The following is a 23322-nucleotide window of genomic DNA, read 5'->3' as shown; positions in this document are numbered from 1 at the left end:
TTTAGTAGGATGCCTGCAAAAACATGGCGCTAGTTTGTTCAGCTAGGTGGAACCATTGGTATCTAATGGTACCATTTTGTACTGTTGGGCAACAGTCATTGTGAAATGTTTGTGACTTGCACTGAGTTTACTCATCACCATGTTGATTTCACCTGAAATGAACGCTTGATTGGTGGCTGACATGCAAAAGCAATAAACCTCCTGCCAAGATGAAACATGAGCACACAGGAACAACCTCTCCAATTTCTGTCTCTCTCACATCTGGATGACAGGTGTTAATGAAGCCCTTCAAACAATTCACAACATGATAGGAGAAAGTCGGTTTTCTTTTTTTTTTCCCATGGCAGAGTGAACGACAAGATAGATATCATCTCCTGCTACCCTCTTGTTAGCTTGGCAGTTAGCGTTCATGACTTAATGGTTCAACAGACTGTCTTTTTTGGGCCTGTTCACCTTTCATGTTGTCCGTCTGTGAAACCTATAGAGCAGCTTTGCAAGATTTGCAGCTTATCTTATGCCGGTGTCAGGAAAAGCGCCAAACCTGAAATGGTTTGCTGTCTCCCCTCCCCATGTGCCCACTTTCTTCTGATTGGCCAGTTCTCTGGAAGTCTTCCAGGGGGGCAGAACGCTGTAGGGCTGTCAAGAGAGGGCTGCTCTCCAGTACTGGGAGAAGAGAGTCTATGTAAGAGGTTTCACCAGCTGCTTGAAGCCGTCTGATGAAATTCTTGGTTTCATATCAGGCAACTATTGTGTGATTTGCAGAAAAAGCTGTTTAAGCGCCCTCTTAAGACTCATCCTGGGATTACTCCAACATATGTTTACCTCAAACTTTGCCCACATGTAGTTGGGTATCCAGCATTGTAACACTATAAGTGAGTTTTAAAATGGGGATCAGCACCACCAAATCTAGACTAGTTTGGGCTGAATTTGAAAAGATATCCATCTGTCTTGTGTCAGTGGTTTACACAGAAAAGCACTAAAGCTGAAACCCAAACAATCTTTGTGTTTGAACTTGCAGACTACACGTTCCATGAAGCGATCATCTCTGGACCTTCATCTTTGTTTTCTCTGTCGGGCGTGCCAACCATCTGTCACCTCACGCTGCTCGACTAACAACAATCCTCACAGTTGATAACCAGCCGCAGACTGCGTGTGACTGAGGATGGTTTTGTCTTGTTTTTGGGATTACTCATTTTTTTTCAGGATGTCAGATGTTAATCGGGTGATTCAAAGAAAAAACAAATTCCTCCACCTTGATTACTATCTGTATTCTCTTTTTCCATCTTTTTTTTCTCCTTCAATATAAGCAGAGATATAAACACTTTTCGTTATGCAATTGGATCATTACTACAATAATACACGATATGGGGCAACCTTATGAAGCCACTTTATTGCTACGATTAGCAGGAATCCCTTTTGTTTGACGGTACATGAGTTGTTTTGATTTCATCAGGAGCTCTTTAGACTTTAATATCCTGCTGCGTGTTCCTTCCTGCAAAAACAAACAGAAAACTCAGAGCTAGGATGAGACTGAACATGACTGCAGACACACAAATATGCATCTGAGCCAGAGTTGATACTGATTTAGAAGACGAAATATGATTATAAAAGAGTGAATGTGTTTGGCACACATGAAACCCCCGAACAAAGGAGAACACGAAAGAAACCAAAAGAAAGAAAAGGTGTTTTTCCTCTTCTTGTTTTAATCCAATAACAACTACCCTCAGAGGTACAATGTGAGGAATGTGCTTGTGTTAAAAACCAGCAGGGGGGTTTCTGGAATATGTTTACAGGTTGAGAGAAGTCATTGTTCTGAAGGTTGTACTGAGGAGACTGAGGAATTGTTCCTTTGTTCCACTGTATCCTTAATGGGAGGGGGACAATCACACACACATCCGCCTATGTAGCATAGATAACATGCTGTACTGTACATAACGTCTGCTGCCTCACACCTTCAAACGCTCATATCATTCAAAGTTTTTCCACACGTCTGTTAGACATCAAGGCTTTCATGAATCGTACAGTTTACAGGACGGTTTATCCGCTCTTTGTCAAATGTTTTCTTTCTGTTTCTTTTCATGCAAGCTGGACTTTAAAGTGTGCTGTGTGCAGCTCTAAGGGGACAATAGTTTCTATTTGTTCTGGTTCAGGTTTTTATACTATACAGAAATCAGAGGAAACAATGGATTGACTGGAGTGATATCAAAATGTTGGGAAATTAACTCCCATTCATAGTTGTTGCACTACTTTTGAACAATTAACACTGATGGAAATATTTATTCAGCCTAGTACCCGAATACCCTGACCAATGACAAATACACGCTCTGAAATAACTGAGCCACAGCCGCCCCTCGTCTTATCACTAAAGAAGCTTGTAACTGAAAAAAACACCTCTGAGAAGTGATGTCTTTCTAAAGTTACTAAAGTCTCTGCACAAACAAGGAGAGGATTTTGAAAAAGCATTGAAACATATTCAACGTAGCATTGCTTCTCTGTTTTTTCTACATCTGTCTATCATTCAATATCACAACGGGCTTTGCACAATCATGAATGTGACAAACTAACCTGAGCAGGATTGCAAAAGTTTGACACCTCAAAGTCCTACTCGTGAAGCAATCTTTAACTGCTGTAAACATAAAATGTGCTGAAAGAAACTCTGATGTTGCTCGTAATAAATCCAAAAATAAAAACTCCTGTGAGTTTAAGTGTTTGTTCACTGGAGTCTTATCTCAAGTGTTTTGTTCCTAATAAATCTGATGCAACGTTCTCTCTCATCGGATGACTTCAAACGTTGTAGACGTCTGCAGGTGTGACAGCGCCTAAACTTACACGCCCGTTCTGAGTAAAGACGATGATGAAATCGTTACAGTGAACTGAAAGACCACATCCTGACACACTGACTCTGTACGTCAGTTTTTTTAAAAATTATTTTAAGGTGGGGACGGTGAAGCAACAGTTACCACATTTTGATGAGTTGGATGCAGATGGTAAAAAGAGAAATGTTGCTTTTTAGACTTTATTTTGACATATTTTGGTTGTTAAACATCTTATAGACGACCCAAATGATTACGTTACAGCGCGGCTTCACTCTAGTGTTGCAAATGCTGATTATTTTTATGATTAATTACGTTAACCGTTTAGTTTTTAAGCATCTGCAAAGTGTGTCTTCATCCAATACCCTGCATGTGAGAAAGCAGTCAACGCTTTACTGTCTGCCTTAGGACAATAAAAGCATCAAATTCTGACATTAAAACAGAGAGACCCAGGAAAAACTTCATATTTCTTCCTTGAAAAATATCTAAAAATGTTCATCAATTATCCTAATAATGGTGGTAATTAGAATTAATGGACGCATCACTTAACAGATGTTTCAACTTAGATTCATATCTTCAATATATAGGCTTGTATTTCTATCTTTTCATTATAAAGTTCCCCTTAAAGATTCAATATAAACTATAGATTTATAGAATTTATACCAAGGAAAATGAATGCTTTTAACAACTTTAGGGCAAATGTTTGGATGACAACATAAAATGTTCTTGGACTTAAGTGTTCTGCCTGAAAAGTCCATCATTCAGGTCTAATGAAAAATGTCTACTTTTATCTTCAAAAATCTTCAAATCTCCAACTTTATTGAATTCCTGCAAGTCTTCAGAAGTGACCAACTTAGGCAGGTTGTGAAGGACAAAGGCATGCAGCACGCAGTCCTGCGGTTCAGGGGCTGTGGAAAAGGAGGAGGTGACTGAGGCTGGGGGGGAGGGGCCTGAGGGGCGGACCTCAGGGCCCACAAGGTTTAAATAGTTTTAGAGCTTCCTCTCTCCTCCTGCCTTGTGTCTGTGAGCTCCCACTCCTGCCTGCCCAGCCTGTGCCTCTCTCTAAGTCCCAGTCTCTCTCACTGAGTCTCACTCAACAGCCACAATGCAAACAACCAGGCAATCTTCATTCTCTGTGCGCTCCTCCTCTAGCAAAAAGCCTGTTATTTCAGTGTCCCATAGCCCTGTCTACAGGGCTGCAAGCCTCCATGGAGGTTCCGGCGGGGACCGGATCAGCGTCTCCTCCAGCTTCCGTAGCGGGCTGGGAGCCGGGATGGGGATGGGAATGGGATCTGGAGGTGGAGGATTCTCCAGCAGCGTCCAGGTGAGCGGGAATAGTGCCGACATCATGGGCAACGAGAAATTCGCCATGCAGAACCTGAATGACCGGCTGGCAAACTACCTGGAGACGGTGAGGAACCTGGAGCAGGCCAACCACACACTGGAGGTTAAGATCAAGGAGGCCCTGGAGAAGAGCGGACCAGACTTCAGAGACTACAGCAAGTACCAGATCATCCTGGACGACCTGAGGAAGAAGGTGAGGAGGGGGGAGGGGTGATTAAGTGTTGAGTAAACGCAGGTGAGGGGAAGATTATGTGGATTTGTGATTTGAAACATGAAACAGAGAGAAGAAATGTTCAGATGATTAATCCTTCCAGTGAAGTGATTGAGCAAGATGTGGGTAACCACACATATTGAACAAATATGTTCTGGACCCCCTGACCTGAGTGTAGCCCCTTCACGTCTCAGGGTTTACTGTTTGACCGTAGTTTCCAGGAGTGAATGGGTTCCTGCTGGTCCTCGGCTTGGTGCCCGATGCTACTCGTCGGGGCTGGGGGGGCCGAGGCCTGGACCGGAAACAGTATGGTGGAGGAATGTTGGAGCATCAGGGGTCAGACACACAGACAGGAAGGCAGTCAGAAACAAAAAAAAAAGACCAAAGGGACTTTAAATACCGTAAAGACTTAACTTGCCGTCTCATACATCATGACTTTTACTACCTGTTTCCTCTTTGTTTAGTGTTATCTAAAACGTGTGTGTTTGTTTCGACAAAGGGGACTGAACCCTCAGTACAGTCACTACCACTGTGTGTACATAAAATATAAGTATGGAGGCAGGGGAGAAAAGATACTGTAATGTGAGATGATCTTTCAAGGTGAAGCGTTGTAGCTCTTTTTGTTCAATTTTTTTAGATAGCAGGTTTTGTTTCACACTTCCTGAAAGGCCCATCCACGAGCATCCATTAAAGTTAAAAAGTGACAAAACTGGAATCAAATTCGAGACGTTACACAACCAGTAAATTTTGTAAATCATTAATTCCAGGTTTCCCCCCTCTCGGTCTGAACAAAGAGAGAACTAGACTGTGTAACCCGCATCCTGCTGCCAGTTTTAAATTTAAACCTACATTTAACCTTTTCCACACAAACGCAGCTTGTGTTTTTCTAACTTTTCTTCCCTGTGGGAACGACTCAGATAACGACATCATCAGCTAAAGATGAAACAATGATACGACATATAAGGACAATAAAGGAAGGGAAAAAGAAGAAAACTTCAAATGTTTATCCTCAAACTGAAATTAGATTTGTTTATTTTTATCGTACACAGCTGAGGGCCTCAGTTGGTTAAACAGCCCGGGGTCAAAATTGCCTCATGTTTCTTCTGGTGTGATGCAAAAATCACTCAAATGGGGCCTCAGCCTCCACCAGCCCCCGCCTGAGAAAACCCAGACTCTCACTACAACCTTAAAACGGCCTTTACCGGAGCAGCACACCCACAATAAACCTGCCATGCAAACATATAGATGCACGCACACTGACATGACCACGCGCGCGCACACACACACACACACACACACACACACACACACACACACACACACACACACACACACACACACACACACACACACACACACACACACACACACACACACACACACACACAGCCTCCAACACAACCACTATCACCAGCTTCCTCATGCAAATCACCTGCTTCGGTCCTGCTGACAGGAAAGATCCTGTTCCTCCACAGAGACAGGACAGTTGATGCCTGGCAGCCAATGATTGGCTCATGGACCTTGTCACCTGGACACACACACCCCCACCCACCCACCCCACCCAACCCCTCCCTAACATCCATCCCAACCATTATCTACCAGACTGTGACAAGTAAAGCAAACACTGCAACCATCTGGTTTTTTGAAGAAGCCCGCTGTCACCGTCCTCGTTTACACACAAAGCCTGTTTCCAAAACTGAAACACACAACTTTTTTACGTGGTCAAAATCTAAATTTTACAGAAAATGTGACATTGTTTAGTCCGACAAAAAGTTTGTTTGTAATGCATTATAAACCTATCAGAGAGCAAAGGCAACATTTAGGAAAACATGCTTGTCCATTTTGAGTTAACAGAAACCACTCTCATGTCGGTAATCAAAAAGACAAAGTTAAAGCCGCTTAGCTTAGCTTAGCACAAAGTACAATGGGCTAATGCTAGCCTTCGAGGTCGACTTGCTTGCTCTGATAGAAGTGATCAAAATTTGCCGATGACGTTACATTTAAAAACAAGAATTTGATGTGTTAGCTTGTCTTCTTTAATTGAACAAGTTGAAAGGGGTTTTGTGTTGTCCTAACCAGGAACAGAAGATTTACTTTATTTACCTTTTGACGAGGCATAGCTAGATGTTTTCATTCCTTAATTAAGGCTATGCTAATCATGCACAGCACAATATCAGGGGGGTATGGATCATTTCATCAAACCGTCTGCAGAGCTAAAAAGGCTTGAGGTCAGCTCTTTAGTGTCAGCTGATCTGTTCAGGCCCCTATCCTCAGTTTGCAATCTAAATAACCGCTTTCTTCTGTAAACCTGTTCCAGGTGTTTGATGCCACCACTGACAACGCCCGTCTGGTTCTCCAAATCGACAACGCTCGCCTGGCAGCCGATGATTTCAGAGTGAAGTAAGTCCATCCCAGTATACCTCTGAGAATGGGAGGAAGGATGAACACATAGTGACGTGGTCTGAATAGACAGCTGTTTGTCTTGTAGTTATTAATCATCACCTTTGCATCAGAGCCAGGGAGACGTTCATATGAGTCGTAAATAAAATGTCAGAGCAAACACAGCTGGCAAATGGTTACTGAACAAATAATGACCATGTTTGAGCGGGGACAAATGGAAAGAGCCCATAAAAATAAAGTACAGGTCAGATCACTTCCGTCAGTCTTAAGTCATTGAGTTAGTTCTTCTGAATATGTGTACAAAGTTTGACCAATCTCTGTGAAGCTGAGCCGAGCTGAAAATGTCCTCCTTCTTTGATCGTCAGATTCGAGTCCGAGCTTGCCATCCGTCAGTCTGTGGAGGCTGACATCGTTGGTCTGAGGAAACTCATCGACGACACAAACATGAGCCGCATGAACCTGGAGAGCGAGATCGAATCCCTGAAGGAGGAGCTCATCCACCTCAAGAAGAACCATGAAAATGTGAGTATGATGACGTGAAAAAACAGCGAGCAAATTAAAATGTATCGTGAGGTTTACGCTAATTATTCTTATATATAAGATATAAGAATATTTATTACCAAATACAAGAAGCAGATGATAGCTAAAATACATCTTAGAGGTTTCATAGGAGGTCCAAAAACAGCTACTCTACTTTGTATAGACTGCGTGGTTATACCAAAACTGGCATCACAGTTGAATTCAAAAGTTTCCAAAATCCAATTTGTGCTCAGTGACATCACATTTTTCCATCTGAGTCCACTGAAGTTGAGTGAAAAAAGCAAGAAATGGTGAAGACTTTAGCACTAGCAGTAAGTCAGTGTTGAGTCAGAGGTTACACTCGTGCAGCCTCAGTGTGGACATTTTTTTGCACTGCTTAAAACATTTCAGTAAATATCCACACCTTAACAAGCCCAGCTTTTTACCAGCTGACCACAATAATTTAGATATCCATTCTGTGTGTGCTAAAGTCTTGGGAGTAGTCTTGAGAAAACTTCTGTGATAAAAAGAGGTTTGTGGAGAAATCTGAAATATTTGTGTGAACTCTGCGGGAAACCTCATCATAAAAATGGTTCCCATCCATATTTGGCAACAAAGAATTCAAATGACTATCATTAAAAGTGCATAAGTCAAAGCACAAGCATTTGTTTACTGTATGAATTAAGTATTTTGGACCCCACAGACACATGTTTAAGACCCCCCTGTGTATTTACCTGACCATAATGTGGTTTTGGTTTGAAGAGGCGGCAGTCATGGCTGGGTCACAGCTCGTAAAAAAAATTAAAGCAACGCTCTATTTGCATGATAATAGGGTTTCAAGTGGGCATTATGTCATTCAAGCTGCAGTAGAATCTAGACTTTCACTTCAATGTGTAAATGAAAGTTAAGATTTGGGACTCATTCCTGCATCCTCTCTTATTTCTTCAGGAGGTTATGGAGCTCCGTAACCAGATCGCCCAGTCAGGAGTCCATGTGGATGTTGACGCCCCTAAAGGGCAGGACCTGGCTCAGCTCATGACAGAAATCCGGGCCAAGTATGAGAAGATGGCAAAGAAAAACCAGGACGAACTCAAATCATGGCACGAATCCCAGGTAAACTTTGAACACTATCACAGTATCATCGGCAAACGAGGAGATTCCCCTGAAGCAGCTTAAACCTTTTTACTTCTTTTTAAATGATTACTTCAGATAACAGAAGTACAGACCCAGGTCAGCCAGAACACAGAGGCCCTGAAGGGTGCACAGACAGAGGTGAACGACCTGCGCAGACAGCTACAGACTCTGGAGATCGAGCTGGAGTCACAGGGGAGCCTGGTGAGTAGAGCTCAGTCAGCACACACTTCATTGACCTCAGCATACGCTTATCTTAACTCCCTGCAATGCCTAACTCAGCACTCTCACTTCAGGTCTCTCACACTCACTTTGTTGACACAAGCTTTACACCCGGGTAACCACACGCTATGGTGCTGTCATCTGTAAAATCTGAACCCCTGCCTTTTATTTGCAGAAAGGATCTCTGGAGGGCACACTGAGGGACACGGAGATGCGTTACAATATGGAGATTCAGTCTCTTAACAACATCCTCCTGAGCCTGGAGGCGGAGCTCACACAGCTGCGTAACAACATCCAGCTACAGACACAGGAGTACGAGGCCCTGCTCAACATGAAGATGAAGCTGGAGGCCGAGATCGCCCAATACAGACGTCTGCTGGACGGGGAAAACTTCTCGTATGTAAAGTCATTCAATACATTTCTGAGACCTGAGATGCTCCTATATGATGAAAGATATAAATGCAATGCTTAACGAACCGTAGCACTAGCAAGTGCTATATTATAAAGGAGTCAAACTCCTCTTGATGCAAAAACCTAGCTAGGTGCAAATGGCCAAACAGCTTCCATATACGTGTTTTTCTATGATTGGATCAAATAATGAATTGTGTAACATCTGAGTGTAACCATACCAAATTAAAAAGAAATATCAGCTAAATTAACAAAGAAAAATATCTAGAATTTGGAGTGAAACTAGTTTGAAATCAGTTTTATTTTACATTTTGATTGTAGATTCAACCTGCAAAAGCAAGAGATGATGGAAACTACATGGATATTAATTTCTTCTCGATCTTTCTGTTCAGGCTCGAGGACGCTCTGACCCAGAAGACGGTGAAGACCAAAGTGATGACCGTCACACAGACCTTGGTGGACGGCAAGGTGGTGTCCTCCAGCACAGAAACCAAGAATGTTTAAAAACCAGAAGCAACCACCCGATACTCCCTACAATAACTATCACTGCATCATAACACTAACCAGCAATTGGTCCAAATTAACCCCGCCTCCCAGTGGGTTCTAATTTATCTTCTTAGTCATACAGCACTAACAGTTAAAGTCTCAGCCATCACAGTTAGTTTAACCTCCTGGATACACAGCTCCTACACAGGCTGATGAGAAAACTGGATCAGAGGAAAAACTAAGTCATCTTTTATTTATTTCATCATGGTTTATTTATGTTTGTGCGTTCAGCTTCAGATGTTTACCATTAAATCTGAGAAATGTGAGCTCTATCAGAGAAGAACTAATTAAGACACAAAAAATTTCAAAGTGAAAAAGAGTCCAATTTAATGCAAAAACATATTTTTATATTTCATCATCTTTGGTTTTCTTTCTGTCCAGTTTAGTCCGCCCGATGTGCTGTGATGTTCAGACATTCCAATAAAGTCCAACCAAGACGAAACCTTGCTGTGATCAGTGTTTTGACTGTCCCGTGTGTGTGTGTGTGTGTCACTTTTTACAGTAAATAATGTCTCATGTTGCATGTATTTTTCAAAATACAACACATGAACAGACGAACAGACAGGGCCTTTCCAATGCAGTACGTTTTTGCACATGCTCCGTTCATGGTCTTGTCATTATGAAGTCCCCTCACTCTAAATGAGCATGGCTGACATTTCCAAAACAAATTGCATGCCAACAAATAACAGAAACAACTTCTAAATCAGAAAATAAGTTAAAAAGGAAACATTAGTTATAACACGCCTTTAGAAAACCGAAGGTACAAGGTGCTACTCTGCAAACCATGAAAAACAGGAAATAACATCTAAAAGTAAACATCAAAGCACCACACAAATTATAGACTAATGGATGAAACACTGACTACATACACGTGTTTTCAACTGACCTTTTAACATTTATTTTTTATTAATCAAGGTGAGTATGCTCTAGAGCATGAACCACACAACTACAAAACCCAAGTGGGTTTATTGTTTGTTTATTTATTTATTTTGGAGGGGGGCTTTTTTGGGCCTTTATTTAGGATAGGATAGGATAATGGAAAGAGTTGGAAATCAGGGAGAGAGAAAGAGTGGGGAATGGCATGTTGGAATGGAGCCTCAGGTCGGACACGAACCCGACCCGCCCGTCTGGAGGACCACAGCCTTCATACACGGGGCGCGCCACCCACTAACCACTATGCCACCAGCGCCCCTAGCCCAGTGGTTTTAAGCGGAAACATAAGGGGGGAGCCATGAGGTCAGTAGCACTGATTGAGCTCAGAGTTGCCAGAGGACATCATATTTCACAAATAGACAGCATGGCCTACCCTTGGAGTGTTTAATCATGATCAAAAGCATTTTAAAATCAATTCAGCATTCAATAGGTAACCAGGGTGACTAACCTAACACGGTTGTTGTATGTCATGTTCGATGTAAGATGTGATAAGAACCTCCGATATATTGCTTTATTTGTGGAGAAAGGTATTCTGCCTGTCAGATCCTTCTCAGGCCTTTATTTCAAGGTGTAGGGCTGCGTAAAGTTATAAGAGGCAAAGACAAATATAGCAGTGTATCATCTGCATAGCGTCGATGCAATAAACTGATTTAGTGACAGAGGAACAATTACTGTATTCATTCCTGATCAGAATTGTTAAACTATTGGGCAGAATGACCCCCTGGGTCAATGTTAAAACTATAATCAAATAGGAACACACAACCATGTTACTGAACAAGGCTAGAGTGAATGCTTGACTTTCATAATATCCTTAATTAAACGTCCATTGGAAACCTTAGCATGCATCATTCATCCTTTTCTCTTTGAAATATGTACTTCTATCTTTATACCTTTACAATCACTGTGTAGTGTTACTACTGCCAACATTAATACCCTGTCAGAGAACAATACTGTTTATTGAGGCCACTCCTTTGGCAGAGTGGGTCGGCCCACACACGATCAACCAATAACATAAAAGTCCTCATTCTTCCTGATTTATCTTTGTAACCAGTTCAGCGTTATTAAACTGCTAAACTCACAATCATAGAGATAAAAGATCGAATGATTGTCATAGTGAATAGTAAAGCCCTGTGTCATTGTAATTTAAACTGTATTTCCTCATCTGATAGGCCCTTTTTATTACTGCACAACTGCATGTATTGTTTCATTCTGAAGCAACAAGCCCTTTCCTATGTAAACATTTGCAGTTAAAAGATACGGCTTCTGTGATTTAAAACATTTCCTGTGGTCAATGCATGCTATTGAAGGGGGAAAAACAATTCTTTAATACTTTATGACTTCACAAACCTGCCTGTGGTTCTCACAGACAGGTTTGTTAAGTTTCAGGCCCTTGCCCTTCAACATCAAATGTACTTCATTAAATTGGAATTGGTGTACGGACTCGGTTTTCCTTTTGTGTTTGTATTTCTGTCCAGTGCCCCGTTCATAATGAGTTCGATGTGCGAGCTGTTTGTATTTTTTATATCTCTCAGACAGACTTTAAATAACATGTATCTTTTAAACAGGCTAATTAACATCCTTCAACAGCTTGGCATGGTGGACCATTGTCAGCCTGACAAGATACATCATATGCAAGCCAAGCAAATTACACACTTGGGGCTCTGTTGAGGATATAATGAACCAAAATAGCAAAAACAAAAATTAATGAACTTTTCTTCCAGCGCAAAAGAACCGCTCATTGATTTGCTATTAACACCCATCTCACTAACATATCTAACATATTAACACCATCAACTGAAGTCCATGAGACCCAAAGAATTAACCTCTGAAGTAAAAAATAATCAAAGCAAGATGTTTTTAGGTAATTGTTCTCAACATTTTAGGAGCTTTGTGATTAAACTCAGCAGGAAAGTTATAGTTAAATTGTATATCGGAGATTGTGTACATAGCTCTTGGGTATTGCTGGACACCAGTCCTTTTTTTAAAGAGCACTTTTTTAAAATAACAGTAAAAGAAAAATAACTAGAATGATAGAATAAAGCACCTGTGAAGTCAGCCTGTTAATCATCAGGTGTTGGGAATGGACGATAATTTCATAGAAATGAATACATTGTTGGATTTACTATTTTGATCAATTTTTTTTTGACAGTTGGGACAATACTGAACATGGTTTGCTGGATCCTTAGAGCCACTGTTGATATCAGTGTTGCCATAGCTACAGTTCATTTACTAAACGCTATCAGTATGAAATGGTCAGCATACTTTTCCAGCCTTCGATAGATTGGTTCAGGGTGGGTGTTACGGGGACAAAGTCTGAGCGAGAAGGCTAAAGGTAAAAATGTAATATAGATAGGAGAGGAGTGGCAGGAAGCCTTTAGGAGTTATATATAAGACCCTCAGACTCTGCTCTGTCCTCCACTCTCAGCTGCCAAACTGCTGTACAAGAACACACAACCTCTTCCTCTGATTAGTCTGCACACTTGTTTTAGTCATGGAGCACCAGTTTAGACGGCAGAGTTCTCTAGTCACAGGTTCCAGACCTGCAGCCTATGCCCACAGCGTCAGCGGAGGAGCAGGTGGCTATGGCACCAGGATCTCAACCGCCGACTATGGCACAAGGGTAGGCAGTGGCATGGGTGGTGGGTACGACTATTCCTACTCCTCCACTAACACTTCTGGAGCCATGGCCATGGGGACCGAGAAGGCAACCATGCAGCACCTGAACGACCGCTTGGCCAACTACCTGGAGACGGTGAGGAAGCTGGAGAAGGCCAACGGGAAGTTGGAGATCAAGATCAGTGAGATCATGGAGAAGAGGGGCCCCTTGGAGGGAAGGGACTACGGCAAGTACCATGCCATCATCCAAGAGCTGAGAGGCAAGGTGGGTCTATCGTTTAATCAGTTTATCTTCCAACAAAATCCCAAAACATAACGACTGTGCTGAACAGTACATTGCAAAGTTATAAATCTGGGCGTCAATCAGGGCATTACTTTATACTCTCATTGCAATGTTCCTACTTTAAGGAAAGGATTCAAAAGCATGAATTCCATCAAATGTATTGTACAGGAAAAGAAATCAACTTCTCAAAGACGAATGTGAAGTTGCAGTTTTTTAAAGAACTCTTCATCCAAAACTCTTTCCTGATCATGACCACCTCCCTGATGTTGGGAGGTGGTCACATCATGCTTGTACAAAGGGCACTCCTGGATGAATTACTTCTGCTTTTTTATTAACAAACTCCACCTCCTACACACCACAGGGTTCATGTGTATCTTCAATTGACTGATGACCCCAGATTTATCACCTGTAGACTCTAATCATTATGTCCATGTTGAACTATGACAGATAGTGTCACAGAGATAACAGGCTTTGTTCTTTTATGACTTGCAGGGTGTTATCAAACGCTTTTTTTTCACCTGCACAATATTTCAAAGGCAAAGTTAGTGTATCAAATGGATTTGAGTTTATTAAAGTTTTAAAAAATGATTATTTTCTTTCAGATTTTTGACATGATCAAGGGAAACGCGCATCTCGCCATTTCCCTCGACAACGCCAGCCTGGCCTCAGATGATTTCAGGACCAAGTGAGTGACCAGCCTTGTGTACAAATGAAGCAGACTCTCAATCATGTATTCAAATATCTGATCAAGTTTGTGTTTCCTTAGGATGGAGTACGAGATGACGATGCGTCAGACTGTGGAGGCTGACGTTGGCAGACTGAGGAAGCTTCTGGATGACACCAACGTTATGCGCCTTCACTTGGAGGGCGATATTGAGTCTCTGAAGGAAGAGTTGATCAGCCTGAAGAAGAACCATGCTGTGGTAAGGGATAGTGATTAAAGAAATACCTTTTTGTCTCTGTAAATACCATCAAGGAATTTGTTTGTTCCTTAACCTCTTTGTGCAGGATAACCCCACCAACCTTCTGCAGGAAATCACTCCCTAACTATTTCCTCCTCAACAGGAAGTCGCTGACATTCGTGCCCAGATCAGCCAGGTTGGCGTGAACGTGGATGTTGATAGCCGTAAAGGACCCGACCTTGCCAAGATAATGGAGGAGATGAGGGAGAAGTATGAGAAGATTGCACTAAAGAACCAGCAGGAACTCGAAATGTGGCATCAGTCTCAGGTAACTCGCCAATGCTTCAAGGAAATTTGGGGTGGATTGGCTGTGTCTTCATAGGTTCCTCTAATGTGATGCATTTGTTCTTGGCTTCAGGTCACAGAAGTGCAGGTGCAAGTGACCCAGAACACAACAGCTCTGAAGGAAGCCACAACTGTGGTGTCTGAAACCAGAAGGAGGTATCAGGGGCTGGAAATTGAACTGCAGTCTGCACTAAGTCTGGTAAGGACGATGTGCTGGTTTACATAATTACAGCAACAGATCATGCATGCTTATTTTCCGCAATGTCTCAGATAAGATAAGAATAATAGGTCATGGTTTAATATCTAGGATGTCATTTATGAGTTTCACAGACTTTGGCAGCTGTATTTGCCCTTTCTCAAGGCTTATATGCAGATGCGAGCAGTAGCTTTGTAATAATTGCACAAACATTACAAGTATCAATCGACTTATTGTCTTACTCCATATCTCTACTGCATCAATCAGGATTAAAAATCAAGCTTTTGTCTCCACCTCTCGACAGAAAGCATCCCTGGAGGCAACCCTGCGAGACATCGAGGCACGTTACAACATGGAGATTGAGAAGTACAACGCAATCATCATGAGGCTGCAAGAGGAGGTTACTAAGATCCGCTCCGACATCCAGCACAACTCAAGAGAGTATGAAGTCCTGCTTAACATCAAGGTGAAGCTGGAGGCTGAGATCGCCGAGTACAGGAGGCTGCTGGACGGTGGTGGTGAACTACAGTGAGTATGAGGAGAAGAGGCAGAAAAATTGTGTGAAAATGTAATTTATACGATGGCTTTATCCAAATATTTAGTACTATGTGTTGTGGGTTAGTTGGGGCTTTGTTCATCTCAGGGAAGCATTTGCAAATTTGATTAAAATTAGATTAATGCAAACATGAGTCAACATTGATTTGGAAAGTCAAGTAAAACATTTTCATTAATGCAACGCTCCCTGTGTTTCCAACTGCTAAATCTCTGCACATGGACACCTGGTGACTGCCTACTGTGTGTATTAAGATTCTCGTACTGACCTTGCTCTTCTTTTTCCAGACTGGAGGATGCCATCGACTCGAGGAAAGTGGAGACCAAAGTGGTGACTTTGACCCAGACTCTGGTGGACGGCAAACTGGTGTCAGAGAGCAAGGACGTCAAATCCAGTGAACAGGACTTACACTAAACACAGAAAGAAAAACTATTTGTAACAAAACACCAATAAACAAGATTAAGTGCAACATCACGCCTCTGACTCTATTTGGTCATCTGTTATTGAGCAACAAATCCTTACAGTCAAAGTTAGACATTTAATGCTTGTGTATCACATTTTGGATATACGATTATTTTCAACCTTAACAACGGTAGGATGAGAAGAGTGAAAACTACATCTATTCTACATCTTCCCTTCTCCATTGGATCTGCAGAGTCCCTCTGCACCTTTAAGAAAAAGCTAAAGACCCAGCTCTTTAATGAATACCTACTAACTTAATGATGATGGTCTCGATATTATTGATGATGATGATGGTAATGACGATGGTTTTTGTTTGATAACGTTGACTTGTAAGATGGTTTCTATACTGATTACTGCCGTCAATGTTGTGCTTTGTCTCTGGTCGCTTCCTGTCAGCACCTGTGTGTCCATTCGGACTCAAAGCTGATCGTTTGCTCTTACTGAAATTGTTCCCTTTTTTCTAGATCCTTGCTTGTGTTGTACTTACTCTCTGATGTACGTCGCTTTGGATAAAAGCGTCTGCTAAGTGAATTGTAGAATCTATTACTATGTTTGTAGGATAAAAAGAAAGCAAAATCTTAAGCATTTCACTGAAAATCAAGGGATTAAGGTCAATAATATCTCAATGTGGGACGCTCATGGCGCATTGGCCCCATGTGTGGAGGCTGTAGTCCTCCAAGCGGGCGGCCCAGGTTCAAATCTGACCTGTGGCATCTTTCCCGCATGTCATTCCCCACTCTCTTTCTCTGTTCCTGATTTCTTACTCTATCTACTCTACCACTGTCCTATCTCTACTATAAAGGCACAAAACGCCCAAAAAATAATAATAAAATAAAATAATAATAATCTCAGTAAGTATAACTCACAGTCACACAGTTAAATTCAATTCACTGAGTGAATTAAATTCTAATGGGATGGTTATTCATTTAACATTGTGCATTGTTTATGGGTTATGTGGTAACTGCTGGCTTACAACAACTTGTCCTTTGGGGATCATAAAGATATTCATGATCCTGGATTCACCCTCCTTCAGTTTTACTTACCTTCTGTTGCAGCGGACTGTAATCAATATTACAAACTGGCTCTCAGTAAGAAATAATAAGAATGTTTCTGGAAGATTTTGGAAAATATTATCCAACTTTTTCTTCCAAGCGGGATATCAGGCCTAAACTTTATGAATCTTAATCTAATAAAACATAGAAGTGCAAAGATTTAAATGACGCTAAAGATTTATATATCATACATTATACAACGGGGTTAGGCACACATGTGAAAGTCATTTCCCCTGCTTTGTACATAGACATGGACGCCTGTCTGGCCTCCTGCCATAAATCCCCCACACACCCAAGTCTGCTGCGAATGCGGGAAATTCTTTCAGCTTCTGAGAAGTTCACATTGTGACCTCTGGTTCTTCAGCCTGTCCCATAATAAGCAGAGGGGACCTGTTCCCATGCCATGTCCGAGCAGTCTCTGCTTTCTGTTTATCCACGTCCACATTCTTTGATAATGACTGAAATCGTTTGGCCTCCGTTGAATCATTTTCAGATGTTGTTGTGTTTAATAGAGGCATGGGGAGCTAGAGATTTAGACATTTAAAGGTGATTGTACAGCTTGAAATCATTTTGTTTGCAACAGTCCACATTCATTTGTTAGATTTTTTATTGTGCGATCTGTAATTGCTCCATACCACAGACAAACCCATAAATGATTCTGTCAGCTCTAATCAATAAATGGTTTCCTAAGTGCATCTGACAACAGGCAATAGTTTCCTTATTTGTGCCAGTTTTTATGCATTGCTGTGTACCCTACAGCTGTTATTGTGTGTCAGTGTGTCTGTTGGTGTATGGTGAAACTGTAAATCGGTCTTTACCAACTTTCTGACTTCTGGCCCTGCTGACAAACGCTGGACAGACCGCGCAGAGAAAGAGGGAATTCCAGAGGAAGAGGAGAAAACAAAGAGGCAGGACTGATAGACTCAGGAGATAGATGGGAAACAGATACGAGAGAAAAAGAAGTGTGGTGCATGTTTCTACTGCATGCCTGTAATTCCTCAGAACCCCATGAAGAGCTGGCAGGACAATACCTTTCTCTCAGAGGCGCCCAAAAATCAATACAGGGGGAGATCAGGGTACTCATTTAATCTAAAGAAATGCTGTCTGGAGTTTGTGTTTGTCCTTTGCACTGCAACTGTGCTTTTTGTTAATTAATGAATAATAATTAGATTTTGTTCTTGCCTTCAGAGTAATCCACTGTCGAAGGTACAGCTCCTCGAGCATGGCATCATACCATTAGATGGCTGACTTGACTATTCCTGCACCGTGTATTCAGTCAAAAGATCAGACAATGACACAATCACAACAAAAAACAAGAATTGAATGCAAATAAATCAACCTTATCCCAATTATCCGATAAATAGCGACAGTAATCTTATAATCCGTTAGGGTGTTGAAATGTGATTTTTAATTTTCCTCCCATGGGTTTTTTCCCCGAGAGTCTGCAGCCAAGTCTCAGATAAATGTTGCAACCACCCAAACATGAGACTAATACTGTACATGTTACAGATGATCTCCTCATACCAGAGGTTGCAGGGACATTGCATCATCCAGAGAGCAACGATTCATCAACTCCATTTTTTTTATATGACGCTTACACAGATCTTTTTATTAATGATACAAACTGACAGGGTAGTTATCAGGAGCTATCACATGTTTAGCTAAACACTTTCAGCTTTGTCCAAGCCGTGCATGAGTCAGACACGGCAGGTCAGAGGCCTGCAGAGTAAACGGCCACTGTTTCATCTCTTTCTCCCCTTTTTCCTAGTAAAAGCGGTGAACAGGCTCCACATAGATACACCATGAATCATCTGTCCTTCACTTTCACACACACACACACACACACACACACACACACACACACAAACACACATTTATGATGTTTCCCTTTGTCCCACACATCTGCTGGGTGTGTCAGTCAGTCATCCAGGGTTCCTCGCTCACTGGGCCTCCTCCCTCTGTGGGAGCAGAATGAGGGACCAGTGGTGGAGGGTTAAAGGGTGTGGTGTGTGTCTGTGTGTGTGTGTTGTGTGTGTATGTTGAGAATATATGAGGACAGCAGGGGCGGAGAAAGTAAAGTGAAGACAAAGTTACCACAGAGAGGTGCAGTAAAAAGAGAACAACCATTAAAGCTGCACAAAAGGCCCCTCACATTTTTCCGCACATCGAGTGAGTTGCAACAGCAGAACGTGCTGCGACTTCATATTGAAATGTGTTTTTGGGTACAGCATAAAGGGCTTCAGTGTGGCGATAGAGAACGGCTCCAAAGACTCAGAAACCACAAATCATGACGCTGTAAATCAAGAGAAGGCCACACAGGACAGAACACATAACAAGTATTACTCCCTCTTGCCAACAGGCGGTATTCATTCAGTGACTGTATACCGTCTGACATGTTTGGGTCCAGCCATCAATTCTCTGTTAGATGCAGTATGCAAATGAAAAGTAGGGGGCGGAGCCAATGTAGAAACCTGCAAAACAAAGTCTGTTCACAGAGGAAAATGTTGGAGAAACAGACCAGGGACAGTACTGACTGTGTGTCTACCTTACATAATGCCGCTGTCGCTTGTTGTGCCTTGATCTTAGAATCAACATGAGTGACCTCGTCCAGCGTCCCCGTGTCCCCGTGTCCCCACACCCTGTAGTTACAGCCCAAGCCCTCAGATGTGCCCCCTACAGGTATCCTCTTGGAGCACATGTCAAGTATGTAAAGGTAAAGCAACTGTGGGGGCACCTGACATTTCTAGGGGGCGCAATTGAGCATTTGCAAAACCTGTGAAATATAACGTTTTCAACAGTTCTGATGTGCGTTAAAGTTTGTTAATTTTGGAGCACTTTAAAGTCCCTTAATGCCACAAGACAAAACAATTCCTTATCAATTGTTTATTTGTTCCAACTGGAGGGTCACACTGCTTAGTCATGCTAATTAAAGGAGGTATTTAAGCAGATGCAGTAGATTCTGACTAATTGGTGGAACAACTATTTTCTTCTACAAACAAATCACAGACTGCACACAGGAAGAGTTGGTAATCAAAACCAGCCATCAGAATCCAAACAGTGGCGAGCTCTGCACTGAATGACTAACTTAAGCAAAATGTTCGGCCTCTCATAACCTCAGAGAGATGTCGGACGACTGAACAGGCTCATGTGTCCTTAAACGACTTCTCCGGGGAACAAAAAGTCCATTTTACTGTAAGTCACTGCACTGGTTCCAGCTGCCAGTGCTCATAGAGTTATGGAGGTCGAGGGCAGTGGAGGGGGTGTCGGAGGAAAAGGTGCAAAGGGGGGGGGGGGCTTGTGAGAAAAATGTGAGGGACACATACAGTAATGAAATTGAAAGAGAGTTTTGGATGAAAAGAGGAGAAGAAGGAGTGTGGGAGACATGGAGGAGGCGGAGAGGAAGGAGGTGCAGAGGGCAGATTAAGTAAGAACAGAACCGGGCAGAGCGCCGACATCCAGCCACAGTTTTTTCTCCACATTTTCATTTTCCAGGCCCCGTGCATGTGTGGGGTTTTTTCCCCTTTTTTTTTCCCCCCCAAAACTGAAGAGCTGAATTGGCTGACTGTTTGAGTGACTCATGCGTCTGGTTTCTGTGGAAACTTAACCAAAAGAACCTGGTGACCAGAAAGTCGCAGAGCTTGAAAACCCAGAGGAGAAAGATGATTACCGCCTTTTCTCTGCTAAAAATACAGCACAGCAGCTTCTGCTGGAACAGGACCTGCTGAATTCAACGAGTTAGAAGAAAAAAGCTTTGTCCATGATGAAGCAAATGTTTAACCTTCATGAAAATAGCTGACTTCATTCTTTTTTTCTGTTGAAACTTGAAGCAGGATTAACCTTGACATTTTTTTAATGATTAACTAACTCCTCATCCAAGGAGTAACTTTGAAACCGAAAGTTGGATTCTGCAACTGTTCACCCCCTAACTCCACCCCCGCCCGGAACAGTTTATAATAAACTAAGAAATGATCTGTCCAGCCAAAAACTGTACTTCATCCCAAGCTGTAAACTTGTTTGTTTCCATCCAGGAACTACAGATTTTAGAACTTAAACATTAACTTTATTTTTCGACAAATCCAATACTAATTAGTGAAGCCAGGTCCTATTGTCTCATCAATTGAAATAATGAAATAATAAAGTAAACTTACTGTATGATCAGACATTAAGGAAAAATGCTATGTTGAAGTGCTGGCTTCTCTGACAACAATGCAGCAGCCAGTATGTCCTCCTTCTAACTTTAGATTCTGGTCCTGAATGCTCTGGATTTGTTTGGACCAGAGAAGGTAGGCGCTTTTAAGGCGACCCCCCCCACACGGCCGTTTTGGACGCCCCTCAGTTTGCCAGATATGAGAGCAGTTATCAGGTCAAACCAACAGGTGTTGCAGCGATGGAAGCGGGCAAGAGAAGTGGTTCAGATAGAAGTTATTGTACCCGACCTAAAAAGCCTCTGCATGTTTCTAATAAGCTCCACGAGCAGAAACGTGCTCAAACTAGGATCAATATTGGAGATGCTTTTGAAAAATGGAGAGAGGTTAGCAGAAAGGTTTACAGACCCATGCAGAGCTGGATAAACACTGAAGCTTCAGTGTCCATCACATGGTGACCTGTGTGAGCATCGACTGTAGAGAGGAGGGGGCGGGGGGGAGACAGCTCTCTACAATGTTTAGAATTAAGACCGCAGTACCCATTTTAAACACTAGGTGTCAGAGTTACATACTGCTCCTTTAAACTTAATTATTATCACAAACAGAGTATGTTTGTTACGTTTGTTATGTTGAGCTGTTTCCTTTTATTAGCATTGCAATTAAAATGTGGATCAGTTGGGATTAGTATTCTAAAAGTTATCTAATAAAACAAAAAAAAAGTTTTATATGTTGTTGCAAGATCAATTGTGGGATTGAATAACTTCGGTATGCAAACAAGTCCATTAAAAATTGCCAATAAAAATAGTTTGGTTGGAAGCAATAATTAAAACTTGAATCCCATTTTGATGAGTTTTAAATGACGGCCATGACACTTTGCACAAAGACCTTTTTGTTACCTCATTAATGCTCTTTATCTAACCTCAGATAATCCACTTAGTGCTCTGTGATGTTCCACAGGGAGCTCTGATTATAGATGTTGTTTGGGAGATTAAATTTTTTTTTCAGTGCAGGAATTCCATCACAGGAAGGGAGAGGCGGCTTTTTAAAGAGCTGCGGAGGTTGTAATGACCCTCTGTCAAAACATCACATCCAGGAAGGGGGCCACAAACACACACGAAAAAGACACACCTGCGTAGTTTTTCTGCATGATTTCCTCGCACTCTGCCAGCATACAAAAGGCCGTGTAACACAATCTGGTCAAAGCTTGGCTTGTGTCTCCACGTCCTGGAATCTAAATCTGAGTAAATGAAACAGAAAGACGACAGGAGCTCAAGGGGTGTGACTGTGGGAACTAACTGAGCTTTTTTATCTAATGTGTAATTCAGTGGTTAAACCTCTGAGATTTAAGAAGGGAAGAAGACCCAGAGTGAGTCATCCGTTTATTTCTTGTGGGTTCCCATGTAATCACAGAAGAGTACTTTTGTTTTTGTTGGTTTCTGTTCATCCTTAAACAGGCGGGATGGGAATATATTTGTGTTTTAGACCAATTCTGTCTGCAGGAGTTCTCAAACAAGTTCAGAGCATACACTCCAACAAATCTTATATACAATGCATAAGCAAATACAGTTTACACCTGTTCAGTTTTAACCAATAAAAAATAGCTAGTGAGACAGCTTCAGAACCATTTTTACCAGGCTGTAAACATTTTTATCTCTGCTGTGAAAAAGGGAACAAATAGGATTTGTGGTCAAAGGGGACCCTTGAGGAGCTACATTTATTTATTTTATATGTTTTTTTGAACTTCCAAACTCCATTGGATCTGCAGAGTCCCTCTGCACCTTTAAGAAAAAGCTAAAGACCCAGCTCTTTCATGAATACCTACTAACTTAATGATGATGGTCTCCATATTATTGATGATGATGATGATGGTAATGACGATGGTTTTTGTTTGATAAAGATGACTTATAAGATGGTTTCTATACTGATTAGAGCTCTCAAGAACTGCCCTCGATGTTGTGCTTTGTCTCTGGTCACTTCCTGTCATCACCTGTGTGTCCAATCGGACTCAAAGCTGATCGTTTGCTCTTACTGACATTGTTCCCTTTATTCTAAATCCTTGCTTGTGTTGTACTTACTCTCTGATGTACGTCGCTTTGAATGAAAGCGTCTGCTAAGTGAATTGTAAAATAATTTTTTCATGATGTCTTTTTGGGCTTATGTGCCTTCATTGGAGAGAAAGGACAATGGACAGAATCAGAAGTCAGGGAGACAGAAAGTGGGGAGCGACTGGCAGGACAGGAG

At 41.8% G+C, this 23322-nt stretch overlaps 2 protein-coding genes across 2 annotated transcripts; both read left to right on the top strand.

Annotated features, from left to right (window-relative positions):
• Positions 1-3813: 3813 nt before the first annotated feature.
• Positions 3814-10036, top strand: krt18a.1 (keratin 18a, tandem duplicate 1). The gene is made up of 7 exons (XM_020630339.3): positions 3814-4350; positions 6686-6768; positions 7134-7290; positions 8236-8400; positions 8497-8622; positions 8816-9036; positions 9441-10036. Exons 1-7 carry the CDS (start codon positions 3919-3921, stop codon positions 9550-9552), a joined length of 1296 nt encoding a protein of 431 aa, XP_020485995.1. The 5' UTR covers positions 3814-3918; the 3' UTR covers positions 9553-10036.
• A 2896-nt stretch (positions 10037-12932) lies between these two features.
• Positions 12933-15891, top strand: LOC109981565 (keratin, type I cytoskeletal 18). Its single transcript, XM_020630406.3, has 7 exons — positions 12933-13408; positions 14029-14111; positions 14193-14349; positions 14492-14656; positions 14747-14872; positions 15174-15397; positions 15710-15891. The coding sequence occupies exons 1-7, from the start codon at positions 13019-13021 to the stop codon at positions 15834-15836; spliced, it is 1272 nt and encodes a 423-aa protein (XP_020486062.1). The 5' UTR covers positions 12933-13018; the 3' UTR covers positions 15837-15891.
• Positions 15892-23322: the final 7431 nt, after the last annotated feature.

This window comes from Labrus bergylta, chromosome 12, assembly GCF_963930695.1.
Source record: "Labrus bergylta chromosome 12, fLabBer1.1, whole genome shotgun sequence".
NCBI classification, from domain to species: Eukaryota; Metazoa; Chordata; class Actinopteri; order Labriformes; family Labridae; genus Labrus; species Labrus bergylta.
Note: the sequence above shows the minus strand (reverse complement) of the source record. Positions and strands in the feature narration are given on the sequence as shown.

What these genes read in the sequence shown, in the direction of transcription:
- LOC109981565 (XM_020630406.3), top strand. Translation starts at nt 13,019, where the DNA reads ATGGAGCACCAGTTTAGACGGCAGAGTTCTCTAGTCACAGGTTCCAGA. An exon ending in AAATGTGGCATCAGTCTCAG is followed by an intron (nt 14,657 to 14,746) that starts GTAACTCGCCAA and finishes TCTTGGCTTCAG; the next exon opens with GTCACAGAAGTGCAGGTGCA. An exon ending in TGCAGTCTGCACTAAGTCTG is followed by an intron (nt 14,873 to 15,173) that starts GTAAGGACGATG and finishes ACCTCTCGACAG; the next exon opens with AAAGCATCCCTGGAGGCAAC.
- krt18a.1 (XM_020630339.3), top strand. Translation starts at nt 3,919, where the DNA reads ATGCAAACAACCAGGCAATCTTCATTCTCTGTGCGCTCCTCCTCTAGC. An exon ending in TCAAGAAGAACCATGAAAAT is followed by an intron (nt 7,291 to 8,235) that starts GTGAGTATGATG and finishes TTATTTCTTCAG; the next exon opens with GAGGTTATGGAGCTCCGTAA. An exon ending in AATCATGGCACGAATCCCAG is followed by an intron (nt 8,401 to 8,496) that starts GTAAACTTTGAA and finishes TGATTACTTCAG; the next exon opens with ATAACAGAAGTACAGACCCA.